This window comes from Cololabis saira, chromosome 10, assembly GCF_033807715.1.
Source record: "Cololabis saira isolate AMF1-May2022 chromosome 10, fColSai1.1, whole genome shotgun sequence".
NCBI lineage: Eukaryota > Metazoa > Chordata > Actinopteri > Beloniformes > Belonidae > Cololabis > Cololabis saira.
In genome coordinates this window covers 19,841,637-19,856,446 of record NC_084596.1, presented here as the reverse complement: position 1 = coordinate 19,856,446, position 14,810 = coordinate 19,841,637, and the positions used below count along the sequence as shown (strand labels likewise).

At 42.4% G+C, this 14,810-nt stretch overlaps 1 protein-coding gene across 1 annotated transcript in view; it reads left to right on the top strand.

The window, feature by feature from the left end:
* LOC133452558 (receptor-type tyrosine-protein phosphatase N2-like) overlaps positions 1-14,810 on the top strand; it is a 271,052-nt gene that overhangs the window by 230,444 nt on the left and 25,798 nt on the right. The window contains 4 exon segments of the mRNA XM_061731957.1: positions 3,320-3,397; positions 10,026-10,145; positions 11,110-11,199; positions 11,201-11,277. Coding sequence (XP_061587941.1) covers positions 3,320-3,397; positions 10,026-10,145; positions 11,110-11,199; positions 11,201-11,277 — 365 coding nt within the window.

Sequence of the window (14,810 nt, the reverse complement as noted above, 5' to 3'; positions counted from 1 at the left end):
TCCAATTTACTGCCTCTGCAAAGACAATAAAACCTTGTGTTGAGTCCAAAATCCTCTGCTTTTATGATCAACCCCTAAAAACTACATAAAAGGAAAAACCAAGTCCATAAAATTTTATTTTCAGTTCAACTTGTAGGTTAAGTACAGTGAACTAAAAATGTAAGTATATATATATATATATATATATATATATATATATATATATATATATATATATATATATATATATATATATATATATATATATATATATATATATATATACGAGCTGCTTGAGGTCCAGATTTGGACACTTAAAGATGGAGAGCAGTTACGCTTAAAATATCTGGATCCACACTTGACAGAACAGCCTTATTATTATGAGATCGGAGATCTTTGAGGACAAGGATCAGGTGAAACAATGGCCATCGCAGGCTGCTCCTCAGATCTGGAGAGGGTTGAAGGCTAAATCAATAGAGAAATGAGAGTCAAACAATTAAAAACAGCCGTGTCGATGATCATAATTGAGGTCCGAGCAGAAAGGTGAAGAAGATCAACAAGGCCCCAAATCTGGTGCACATCAAAAGAAAGGGGTCAGATGGGTCACATTTCTGTGCCCCAGAAATTAGAATCGACCTTAATCTGTCACTGTCTTTAAAGGAGCATGAGGCTCCTTTTAAGAAATGAGACTCTCTAGCGCCACCCTTCACCACAACGGCCGTCGGGGGTACTGCAGCCAACAGTGAAGCCGGCACGGGAGAACAGGGAGAACGTGCATGCAGCGTCATGTGACGTCACATCCGCAGCCCAGCGCGGGATATTCCGGCCCGGAATTGCAGCACATTTTGCAGCACACAGCCTGTTCAAGGCAAAGGAGAGATACACTAGAGGGCTCATTCTTTTGGGTTTGGAACGCTTCATCTGACATTATTACTAGAAAACTTAAAACGTATACGAATTTTTACATAAATCCCGCCTCAATCCTGCCTTATGCTCCTTTAATCTAACTCAGAAACAGTTTGATAAATTAGAATTTCTTTTGATATATTCTTTGAAAATAATTGTTGGAAGAACCACCACGGAGGAGGTGGTTTGACCTCTGTCCTCATAGGGAGGATATTTCTGCCCTGATGTCTTCACCGGGCACGATAACTGTCGTGCTCATCATCCGACTCCATCAGTGCCACTCAGGATCTGACTCCTTCCTTCCTCGTAAAGAAAAGACAGAGATGATTATACTTGTCACCTCCTCCTCTTTTGTTCCTCATTAGGAGGAGCGAGTGAGAGAGACGGGAGGACAGTTGTCCTTTTGCGGCGACATTGATGGCAGGCTGTAATTCTGGAGAGACTCCGGGATGTCAGGAAGTGTCGTGTTGCCCGGAGACTGAAGACGTCAGAGAGGTGGAGAAAGTGGAAATAAAAGGAGAGATCCTGAGTGTGCGGAGTCCTCTTTATCTTTTATGCTTTTCATATTCACAGTGACTCTGCACTTTTCTCCTCCTTGTCCATCTCTTTGCTTCTCACCTTCAGCCATCACAAACTTTTTAACCATTTTTTTTAAGTCTTTATGTTGATTAGTCCCCGTTCCCTGTGGCGTTTCCCCTGCAGCTTTTATTTGGGGGGGTTCTTCCAGTCTGGATTCAGTGGTGATGTCAGCTACGTAGATTTGTCCCCAGTCCACCAAAAAGAAATCAGTAAAACTCACCAGATCTTCAGCTTCAGTAAGAGCTCTTTTATCTGAACTCTGATGTTTCGCTGCATCCGGATTCTTCTCCGTTTGAAGTCCAAAGCGTTGCAACTCCGGCCGAGTCATCGCCAGACGAGCAGAAGTGCTGCTCAGCCTCCAGCTCCGTCTTTCTCCGTGACGTCACCATGTTTCATGGAGCAAACCTCTGCTAGCTTTTCATCTCCCCACCTTAAGTTCATTTAAAGTGGATTATTGTTTAGCATTCACAAAAGGAGCAGAAAACCGGGGAGAATTTTACATCCATTAAAAATACAACAACAGAAAAAACAACTGAGAAATGTCTTCCGTCTATAATTGCTTCCAGCTAAATTGGTCTCACCAATTATTACATTTATGTACAATTTGCATACTAATAAGCAGGGTGTCACTGACTCGACTGCAAATTCTGCTCATGCATGTTTCTCCCGAAGTCTGAGCTGCTGTTAAACCCAAGAAATGTTGCGTTGTGAAAATAAGGATTGAAAGGAGGACAAAATTACAGGGTAATAAAAAGGACGGATGGGTTAGGGTTGTCAGATTAACCAGAGACAGCAATCAGGACTTTGTTTTCTGACATTTGTGAAATGTTGTCTTTTTGGTTTAAGTATTATTAATATTATTGCACCTCAGCGCTAGTTGTTTTGTGTTTATGTTGAAAAAATATACACTTCATTAAGATATTTTGAATTTGCAGAGTTCTGTGACATCACAGACCCTAATCAAAGTAGAATTAGCCAGTCTTCCCTTCTTTATATTCTCCCAACTTGCCATATTTCCCACATCTGCTGGAGCTGTGAGGTAGGCGGCACAAAGCTGCAACGCCAGTTTTAAACAAGCACACTCTTACCCCTTGTTCACCAAACTGGTTCCAGGGCTCGTTCTGGTTTCAGTGCTGGTTCTGATTTCAGTGCTGGTTCTGGTTCACAACTCGTTCAACTTGTGAACCAGCTAAGAACCCGTTTGCGTTTCCATAGCTCGGGGTGCTAAGGGGAGCCACGTCATTACGTCGCTGCAAACGTCAGTTACATATCTGCATTTGTATAAACGAAAGTTGAAGCAACAACCAGGTATTTGCTCTAATAGGACTTGGTCCTCGTAGCTCCTCCGTGGACCAACACCTCTAAAAGACAGATTGTCTCCTCCTCAGACCACTGCTGCTTTGCTGCATCCAGATTAATTTGTCGCTTTTTTGAAAATGTCTCTGTCTCCCAGTCTTGCGATTGCCGTTGGTCTTAATAACTCCGCCCTCCTACATAAGTGGTTCTTTCCTCTAAACCCAGAAAAGAGTTGGTGCTACCTTGGAACCGGTTGGTGTTACCAGTGGGAACAGAAATCCCGGTTCCAAACTCAGCACTGGCCCAGAACCAGCCCTGGAACCGGTTTGGTGGAAAAGGGGCATCAGTGGGCTGAGGCCCCTTAAAGCTAGCTAATAAAGACAAAGCTGACTCCGCCCCCAAAAGCTATCCACTCGGAAGAGAGCCGTAAAGGCGTGATTGAAAACGGTGCTGCATCTTTGCGGCATGTTAAATGCATACTTCATTTGCGTAATTTATTGAAATGAACTGAATAACTGAACTGTGCTTGACGTTCTACAACTTCTTCCTCTCCCCACAGATGGATCACGACCCCAGAAACCCGGCCTACATCGCCACGCAGGGTCCCCTGCCCTCCACCGTGGCTGATTTCTGGCAGGTACAGATACACGCCGCCACGCATGTCGACGCGCGCTTGTACGAAGCAGAAATCAATACACACTCCTCTCTTAAACAAGACTTAGCCCATTTTTATTAGTGCAGTGAGCCACGAAGGAGAGCAGCTTGTTCTGTGGATGTCATTATTAATCTCTCCTTTCCCATGATGCTCTCTGCCTCTGCTAATGTGGGGGGGCTGCAAACGCACCAACTCAGACGTTAGACAGGTTTGAGCAGGAGATCGATATGTTTGTGTGTGTGTGTGTGTGTGTGTGTGTGTGTGTGTGTGTGTGTGTGTGTGTGTGTGTGTGTGTGTGTGTGTGTGTGTGTGTGTGTGTGTGTGTGTGTGTGTGTGTGTGTTGGTAACTGTGAGAAGAGACTTAACAGTGTTTTTTTTTATCATCTTAAAGTCATTGTTTTATGAAAAGTTTGGTTTTACCCCCCCGCCGTGTTCTTTTGAGAAACCACAAACAAAATCCAAACATGAACTTTTAATTAGCCAATTTCCCCACAAATTACAGCCTCATTATAAACGGCTCTATTTACTCCTCCCCTACTCTCTTCCTTTGTCATTATGATTACGAAAACCTTCAAAACTGGTGACCTCAAACACAAATGATATCAGCTTGTAGAGCAGAAAGTCTTTTAAAATCATAAGAACCAGAAGTTAACTTATTTTTTCCTGTCGTCTACTCAGCTTTTAAAAGAGCATTTCCTACGAAGGAGCAGGCATACATGCTGTTAAGAATAAAGGCTGCATAAAATAAAAGTGAACATCCAAGATGAGTGGGAGGTGCCGCAAGCTGCGGATGCTCTTTTGTCACTGCGTATTAATAATGAGCAAGAGCTTAAATGAAGAATAAAGAAAAATACAAAAGAGATTTACGTGCGCTGTTGAGATTTGGATTCAAGACCTTGAACAGAAATGCAGGTTTTAGTCTTTTTCTCCTCCCTGTCCGCCTCCCTCTCGAATCTCCACCTCTGAGCAAACTTATGCTCAAAAAAAGAGGAAAACATATAAACACAAGCATCACTGCGGATTTTTCATCCTCCCAACAATAACAGTTTGACAACAATTATGTTTCTGCATCTAAATTTGTTTTCCTCTTCAGTTAGTGCATCATCCACTTAATTATCTAATGATCACTTCTAAATCTGGTTCACATACTTATTATGTCTTATTTACATTTACTATGAATATTAAAGTTGGAATCGGAATAGATGGTGGATTTGCAGATTATTCAAATCACAATTTGTTACATAAGCAGTATCCATGAAGGTCTAGATCTGTGAAGAGCAGTGACGGGGAAACTTGGTGGTTTGGTGACAAATTAAATGCATAAAAATATTCCCTTAACCCAAAGTTTGGAAGGGATTTACGTATTTCTGCCTCTGGAGTGGATGAGGTGTGCGGTAGAGCCTGCAGGTTGGGAGATAAAGTGGTCTTCCTTCACTAACGGTGCTTTTCCACTAGTACTATACTCGGCTCTACTCATCTCAGCTCAGCTCCACTCAACTTGGCCCGGTTTCTTTTCCATTACATTTCAGCACCTGGAGCAGAAGTGTGGGGGGAGGGGTTGGTTGTGAGAAACAAACGACAAAGAAAAAAAAAACACCAAACATGGAGAACCTGGAGGAGATGGTATATGTGCTCATGGGTCTGTGGTAAGGATGGGAATCGAGAACCGGCTCTTGTTCAGAACCGGTTCCCAGTGTTTCAATTCCTTGGAATCGTTTGCAAATTTTGCAAACGATTCCCTTTTTCCATTCCAGTGGGAACAACGATGCCATTACACACGTTGCATAAGCAAGTCAATAGTAAACATGGCGCCCAAGCAATACAAACGCTCAATAGTCTGGTTAGATTTCAGTAAAAAAAGAGACAACAGGGCAAGTTGAAATACTTGCTAAGTGAATATTTCGTCAAAGGGACGAAATACTACCAATATGCAAAAACATTTGTGTACACAGCGTGCAATAACAATAAATGAATGTCGCGTTTTCGATCCACTCCGGACTAATGTCAGTAATTTTCAGCCCAGCAGCAGGAGCAGCAGTCCGTTAGCTAGTCCTTAGCTAATATTAGTGCTGGTAACTACGGTAATTAACCAACGAATGCTGCCTATCATATTAACATCATTTGCCTCATTGTTGTCCTTTTTTTCCAAATGAGAATCGATAAGGGAATAAATAAAGAACCGAATCGTTTAGCAGAATCGAAAATGGAATTGAAATTGTAAAAATCTTATCAATTCCCATCCCTAGTCTGTGGCGTGTGTTCAAGATCATGGGAGAGAAAGCTTCAAGCGGTGAGGCCATTTTTTTTAGCTTGTCTCGTCTCGCTGCTGAAAAATTCGTTGGTAGCCTTGAGGAACTATGGACTGACGAAGCTACTGGTAGATCTTGTCGTTACTTATCTCCCGTCTAGATCCCTTTGTCTCCTCAGCCACCAGGTTTATGAACATCTGCACCTCAGAGTTGGACCCCGGAGCAGACATTTGCGCTGTCATTGCCTGTCGAATAAATTGAACAAGAAGCCGCCGTCAGAGTCGCTCTTCAGCTGATGTCCACATTCTGCTCGGACATCTGATTGGCCAACCCCCCCGACCAATTGGTGGCGTGTAGTATGATGACATCAGATACAACCCGACTCGGAAGGCCCCTAGTGGAAAAGCACCAACAACAAAGCGGAGCCGAGTAGGTACTAGTGGAAAAGCTTCATAAGAAGGTTGTTGGTTCAACCCCCCAACTACTTAAAATGCTTGACCTCATGTTCTCATTTGCTTTGAGTACATGGTTGTAAGTGAATCTAATGTCGACGTTTTAAAGAATCTGGAGGACTTGAGGGCCAAGCTCAACCAGGATCTGGACCCTCTCAGGTGGCTCTGCATCAACAACAATCGTCCACCAATCACTGATAAACCCACGAGCGAAAGAGCATCCGGACAAACCTTGGTCAATCTCTACAACATGGAGTTCGATTCATAAATAGCACTTCAAACTTTACTGTAGGGGGAAAAAGCTACTTTGTCCAGAGGCAGCATCAATGTCTCTGGACTCGGAGGCGTCTGGGGTAGTGTCCCAAATACAGAAACTACTACAAGTGGTCTTCAAGGGTGTTAATGGCAGGAAGTCCAAGTGTCATGGTGACAGGATAATGGTCCTAAACCCGCCAACATTTCGAATGAACTACTTCAGAAGGAAGAGGGCTGAAGCTTTTATCAAAGTCTTTTGTCAGAACGATTTGGTGAACATCTGTCAAACAAACGAAACGCTGTTTGATGACACCAGAACAGTTTAGAAGCTGTGATACCACCTTGCCAAAGCAGCTGCTGCTACGACAGATGATTTCCGCGAGAGCTGGCGCTCGATGCAGAACTCCAAAGCGGATTGTTCTGAAATCAAAGCCTCTGTTCTGTTATCTAAACGGTTGCAACACTTGGAGGCACAGAGGCAAACAAAACACACGGTTACAGGCAAAACAAACAAGGGGAAAATAATTAAATTCACAGGGTAGGGGAGCGGGGGGCTAAATAGCAGTGCTAGGTGAGAATTAGTGCAAAGAACTTGGACAATGTGGCAAAGGATAATTAAATCCAGGGAGATGAATATAAGACAGGGTGATGAAGCAATACAGAACTCACATTTTAAATAATTAATAATTAATCTGAACACGGGTCTAGATGAAAAAGTGAGAAAGTTCACACGTAGACAAGGGCAGAACATTTCAACATTCAGTGGGGAGCACAAGTATACCAAATCTGTTGAGTATACTCATCGTTTCACTTTTTGAAATGGTGTTTTAATTCTTTTTTATTTCCAAATATGGTCATTAATTTAATGACAGATCTGCACAAGTAGATCCAACAGGGGTGTTGGATCTACATACATCTGTACTTGAACAAATAGCAATACTAAACACTTACAATAAAACGATTCCAGAGGGAATATTACACTGACATTGCAGGGTTCTTACAGTAACCCCTTCCTTTTTTCTTTCATTGAAACTGTTAGAGGACAAACACCTTACAAGGGTGCCCAAACCTTTGCATATCACAGTATACAAACTTTTAAGATACAGTACTTTTAAAAGGAGGAAGACTGGGGACAGATCTGTAGATGAAACCCTACAAGGATTGTATGTGCCTGTCAGTCGGTATCCAGGGCAGCAGCCTTCGCCCGCTGCTGAACAGATCATTAGCGCTATCGCTCATGATGGATTCATCTTAGCCACCGTGTGAGCTTCACAGGCCTCTAATCAGGCTTTATCCAGCCTTCTTGTTGTCTCGCAGCCTAGTTGACTTAACCAGCATTACTGTGTCTTATCAGGCTGCTTTATCAGGGGCTGGCCAAGGTTATTACAGCACATACATCACACCGCAGAACAACCTCCCCAACTCCTCAATGTCAGGCTTAAAAAGGTAAACACTTGAAACTCTTGGAAATAGACTGATGTGAAGTTAACTTTTCCCTAAGCAAAGGGGAAAAAAACATTTTTAAAACCTTGTGGTTCAGTAAAGAAAGCATGTCCAGTCAGCACCGGGGGGGGGTTCTCGCCCTGTCGGCTAAAGCAAATTAACACCGTTAGCACCTGGAAAAAAAAAAAAAGAATAGTACAACGCCGCAGTTTTACATCTACGAGACTAATGAGAGAAACGGTGGGGAGCTGAGAGGAGAGGGGTGGTAGTTCAAAAACATTCACTAAATGAATGTTGGCTCCTTCTCCAGCGAGGTGTGGTTCAACTCCTGACTGAACTCCGGATGTGGCGCCATCATCCAAAGCAACGACGTGGACGCGGGGTGATTTACGGCTTCCATTAATGGCTGACGGTTAGGAATGGGTGATATTTTACCGTTCACGATAAACCGTCAAAAAAATTCCTCACGATAAGAATTTGTCATCTCACGGTAAAGACGATAAATTCCAGTTGATGACGTTTTTCTGTAAAGCTTTAAGGAAGGAAGGAAGGAAGGAAGGAAGGAAGGAAGGAAGGAAGGAAGGAAGGAAGGAAGGAAGGAAGGAGAGAGCAGGAGGAAGGAAGGAAGAAAAGAGGAAGGGAAGAAGGAAGGAGAGAGCAGGCAGGGAGGGGGAGGGAGGAAGGAATGAGAAGGGAAGGAAGGAAGGAAGGAAGGAAGGAGGAAGAGGAAGAGGAGAGAAACAAGGAAAGAAGGAAGGAAGGGAGAAAAGAGGAAGGGAAGAAGGAAGGAGAGAGCAGGAGGAAGGAAGGAAATGAGCCTGAAAGAAAGAAGAAAGAAAGAAAGAAAGAAAGAAAGAAAGAAAGAAAAGAAAGAAAAGAAAGAAAGAAAGAAAGAAAGAAGAAAGAAAGAAAGAAAGAAAGAAAGAAAGAAAGAAAGAAAGAAAGAAAGAAAGAAAGAAAGAAAGAAAGAAAGAAAGAAAGAAAGAAAGAAAGAAAGAAAGAAAGAAAGAAAGAAAGAAAGAAAGAACATGGCGGATCTGAGAGCGAGATAGATTTATAGTTAAAAAGATGGAGTTGAATTGGTATTTATTTTATGGTCATTTTTATCGTTCTCGGGATAAATGCCAGAAATTATCGTGATACATTTTTCAGTCCATACGCCCATCCCTACTGACGGTCACCCTGTGATCAGAATCGTCCTCGGGGGGAAAGGGCCGTTACTTCCCAAGACACTTGTAGTTTCTTACCATAGTTTGGAGCAGCAGTGTCGGACTTTTCAAATCAAATCAAAGTTTATTTAGACGGGACAATGCATATTAATGAACACTACATTAAGCAGTGTAAATACAACAAAATTTTCCACCCGCAGTCCCCACAGAAAACAATTCAGTCAAACAATACAATCAAACAAGGGAACAAACATAAAACATACATAGTAGCAAAATAGATTTAGCAGCATTTAAAAGCAGTATGGATTGTACCTAAAGTGACTTGAGTTTAAAGTGACTTGAGCAAAAAATGCATATTACAATAATGAAATACCAGAGATGGTAATATTATGGTACTGAGAGTATCCAAGTTGTGTGACATACAAAGTGCGTGTTGCATTGCACATTGCCCTAGTATGTATAAATTAACGGTTAATTAACATTAAGACAAACTACACAAGTTTAAGCCTGTTTGTGATAACAGTGTTGTTCCTCCAAATGTGATTTAAATGTTTGGTGAAAGAAGTCAGAGTGGGAAGTTCATGTATAAGTGCTTGGTATTGCATTGCAGGTGTGACAAGCACGAACCAAAAAAGTGGCTTGACTAAAAGCACTTTTTCTAAAAGGAACTATAGTATTTTCAAGTCTTTTTCCTCCAGCCCCCAACATTGAAACCAATTATGCACTAATATCCAAGTGAGTGGGAGAGTTGAGGACACATGTCACTGTTCCTGTTGGCAGATTGTTGAAGGTGTTGACAGTTTCAAACGAGGTCTGGTTCCAAATCAAGCTCTGCATCAATTCCAGACTCCTACTCTTCATATTTTCGAGAAATGTACGATTGCTTGGTGTTTAATGGAGGTTTTTTTCTAACATGGATCATCTTTAGAGAGAATGCTTGTCGTGTATAGAGTTAAGTCGCGATGGACCTCAGTCTCCGCTACAAAAGGACGAGGTCTCCGGGACGGTTGAGGTATTAACCGCCTGTGCGTTTGGTTTGCAGATGGTGTGGGAGAACGGCTGCGTGGTCATCGTGATGCTGACGCCTCTTGTCGAGAGCGGGGTGAAGCAGTGCTACCATTACTGGCCCGATGAAGGCTCCAACCTGTACCACATCTACGAGGTGAGATCCCTCATCTGTACAGGAACTAATTGACCCTTTTTTCAGGCCTCCTGATTGGTCTCTGACTGACCAATCAGAAAAAGCATTCTCCGTTGCCACATCCAGGGAAGAGTATCCGTCTCCCTCGTTCACATCAATGGAAAAAGCCTAGTTTTTACTTGCCTTGTATCAACATTTAAATCACTGGATTCATTTTTTAAAACTTTGTATTTGTAAAAAGGAAAAATTGTAGTGTCGTGAGGGTGCAGCGTATTTTTATCACGGAACTGTCAGAAATCTGATCCGTACTGCCAAAACAAAGTTGGCTCGGAAGCAGCTACAACCGCGTAAGCCTTCTATTTATTTATCTTAAAATGGTTAAGCGGTGTCCTCCGGGGCACTGGTAAAAGAGAGAATCACAGGAATACATTTCATCCCAAAACCAACGGAAAATTACGAAAAATGTCTGCTTTGGATGTAGCTATGTGCACGGCCACATCTTCCACCGTGTTATCAGCTAAACTAATCGTTTTTGTCGCAAACCTCTGTTTTTTAAACTCACTCCATGGTACCTGAAGTGTTCCTTTCCTTCTAGTTGCTGTTTATTTTCTTTGGTACAATAATTGGAAATAAAGTGATGTAAAACCCCGTTTTTACTAGAAGTGGGACGGCAGAGATGACAGTTTTGTCCGACCTAGCAACGGGGGCGACCTTAGCAACGGGGGCGGGGCTTGACAAGGGGTCAATTGAGATTAAAGGCAGCGTGATCTCACAGGAATTTAACCTTTATTAATATGTGTACGCTTACTGAAGACCAAAGGCCTCTTTAACGTAATTTTTCATGATCATAGATAATCCAATTTTGGCATTCGACCTTTGATAAATGTGTCCATGCAACTAGACTAGAAATGTTCCTAACTGAGGTTATTGTTGTACCGTCGCCCCTCGATGCATCATCCAGCCTCTGTGTGCCGTGTCGTCACAGGTGAACCTTGTGTCCGAGCACATCTGGTGCGACGACTTCCTGGTTCGCAGCTTCTACCTGAAGAACATGCAAACCAACGAGACGCGAACCCGTCACCCAGTTCCACTTCCTGACGTGGCTCAACCAGAACGTCCCGGAGACCAGCCGGACGCTGCTCGACTTCCGCCGGTAGGGAGCTTCTTCACGGACCCTTTTCAAAGCAGTGAGAGCTCTTGCTATGTTTCACTGCTCTGCTGTAGGAAGGAGATGCGGAGCAACTAGTGCAGCAGCACTCAGGTTAATCCCCACAAATAGTAGCAATTACATTTCTGAAAGTAATTGCACACAACCTGGAGAATATATCCCAGCCCAACAAGTATCGACTACTTCTGCATTTTACTTTTTTTTAGCTTTCATTTGACCTACTTATGCTTGCTTTTAATGTTTGTACAGAAGCCATTGAGGTTTAGAAACTTTAAAACCTCCAAAACTTTGGGAAAAGATTCATTTCCATTGAAGAGCTAAACTCCCCCCCGAGGAAAAATCCCTGCACCTCATTCTTTCTTTGCTTTAGATGAAAAATGGCAGACTACATCTCTTGAAGTCATCTTATAAATAATCCCGAGAAAAACCTAAGTTCTTTTCAAAAGTAGCTGAGGAAATAATTTTCCTATTCCTGCATTCACTGTTTTCCAAAAAAAAAAAGAAGAAGAAGAAAAAAAAAAACTTCCACATGAAAATACAAATGCAAAGAATATCACATGTGCAAGAGCGCGAGATATTTGGCTGCTTTGTTGAATACCACGAGGACACCCTCCTTCTTACATTTCTGAATTAAATATTTCAGTCTTTCCCCGATACTACTGGGTTGATGAATGATGTAATGCCCGGGAACCTGGCTGTTTTTTAACCAGCGCTCTCGCAGCCTCCGACGTTGCTCTTTTGGTTCTTGTGGATTCATTTATTCAACATTTTTCCACATGTTTTCTGAAATCCAAAGCAGGCAAATGTGAAGGCATAACGGAATAACATAAATAAGGCCTGAAGTGCTCCGAAACCAGCCTGTTATCTCTCAAGAAGTGCAGGTTCATGATCTTCATGATGGGGGGGGGGGGGGGGGGAAACAGCTGTAGTCAAACCTCCGAAACATCAATGAAAGGTGTCATTCAGGGTATGACAACTCCTCTCCTTTTACCCTTCCACCTCTTCTAAACTGTAATATTTGATGGATGGGAGCCGTCCAGGCCCGTTTCCTTTGATTCAGCGTGGATTTTTAACCACTTAAACCCTTAGCTCAGTTTTATGTATACGTGTCTGGTGTCACTGCGCTACGACCGCTCATCAATTAGGAATGGTAGCGAGCATTTCTGGTCAACGCTATTATGAAAGTAGTCTGGGGCGTCACTATTCACCATCACTCAGGAAATATTGCCTTTACTCATAGGGCACTAGGGTCAAAAAATGATGAAGAAAGTGCAAAGAGAGATAGATTTTTCACTTTTATTACCACAATTAATAGTACTGAAAAATCCTCGTGTTTGTTTGTCTGGTGCACTATAAGAAAACCAGTGAACAGAATCAAATGTTAAGACAAGCCTTTAATATATCATGCACAATATTTTCCGGCCGCAGGTACACTTTTCTCAAACCACAAAGGTAGGAAAGAAAATGCACGGTGGTCATTGATCCAGCCCTATTTATACTAAAAAGGGAGGTATTCTTTACATTATAGGTGCAGATGTTGAACCTTATCTGTGAAAACATCCGTGGTGAAAGAAACCTAAACATGTCACACTTTCAGCCATATATATCCTGCTGATTGTTTCTTACTTGAGATATCTAACTCAGCAAATACCTAAGATCACTAAAACTTTGAGAAAAAGAGGATGGAACCTATCAGTTTTAAAACAGCTGTTTCTCTTCATTGTCTTGAACTCTAGTCCTACAAACCAGGATGTTGTCTTGCGTTGAGAGTAACTACCAGTGTAGAATCTTGTAGAAAAACCCTTCAAACCTTTATACGATTTCATAAAATCCCAACAGTACTTTTATAATAAAAACGTGGCCCTTTTTCCTGTTTTTTCATCTCTGTGGGTGGAGGATCCCGGCTGAAGTATGTGTCGGTGCTTCACGCTTGTGCCGGCATGTTTACTTACTCACACCGGACCGGTCTACCTGAAGCGTTGCTTACAAACCCTCCGAGCTTCTCCTTCCTGTCTTACCAGCTAACTTGCGGTTGCCAGTGTCATTTTTGTGATGTTGCAGCTAGTAATATGAGCCCAGTTGCATAGTCACAAAAGTGATCATTGGAGACTGTGACTCTACAACCAAGGGGCCTCCTGGGTCCTCCCCCCTTGCGTAGCCTTTTACTGCCCTTCCTGCCGTTCTTGCCCTCCCCTTCTCTTTCTCTATCCCCGATGCGCTTGGTGATGTGAGATGACCTCTTGCCTTTTTGCTTGCTCATGGTTTGCCCCGCTGCCTCCAGCCTCCCCTCCTATCCTCCTCCTCTCTCACCATGCTTCCCTTTCTAGCTTGGTTGCTTTTGTCTTTCTCTCCCTCCCTCTAGCAATCTCTGTTTCTGTCCATACCTCCTGACGATTTCTGATCTGTGATCAAAGAAAACACATTTCACACTAAAAGAAGGCTTTTGTTGTCGTTTTGGCCCCTGATGATCAGATCTTCCTCCACAAGATTAGTCCTGATGGGAAAAAAAAAAAAAACCTCTTTCAATTCTTTGGTTCTGTTCTTTTCCTTAAAAACCAATCAAGATCCAGCAGCCATGTGTTAACAACATAAATAAACCTAGTGATTCAGTAGTAAAACCAATGGATAAGATATCAGCAATGTATTGAAGTAACTGTTGATCAATAACAGAAGTGAGACATCAACGGATGTCTCACATTGAGGGCTCTTGCTTCAGTCAGTACGTTTACATTCAATAAGAGGAAGTCGAATTATTGCAGTTTTAAACGCCATGTATACACCGTAGTCAGGCTGTAGTCGAACCGAACTGGAGTTCTTGAAATCGAGCTATTAGAGCCAGATGATGCGTTTCTAAATGGAGCTATTGGAGCCAGATAATGTGGTTCTAGATCAAGCTATTGGAACCAGATAATTCAGTTATAAATCAAACTACTGGAACCAGATAATGCAGTTTGTAGTGGCGTTTGGTTCCAGAATATTTCTCCTACATTATCCGACGCCACATTCGCCAGTGTGACACAGGTTTGAGTTGACTCGTACTGTTTTGGGCGGGCACACTGTACTTTGCACATCAAAGGCATGAACTGCACCACGTTACTCACAGACTCCAGGAGACAGCCGTAGATGATTTTAGTGGAGTTTACTGATCACTCGTGGTACAGGATAATCCCACAAACGAAACAAAAGGCAGAATTTGCACAAAGCACAGTTTATCTTCCTTATGTCCTGACAAAAGGGTTCCAATCAAAGAAGATATCAGAAAAACACCCAAAAATACTTGAAATGCAAAATACGGTCAAACTAATGTATCCCACGTGTCGCTCTAGCGTCTTCACTTCACTGTTATATAATCTGAGCCTCTAATTAACTGATGCAGTTGCGCATAAAAAACGAAAAGCCCAAACACCAGGGGGCGCATTTTAGCAGCTTGTATCAGACAGTATGGGACGACATGCAACTTTTATACATTAAGGGAAAAAACTTAAATGCAATAAAATATGAATTACTTAAATTAAACA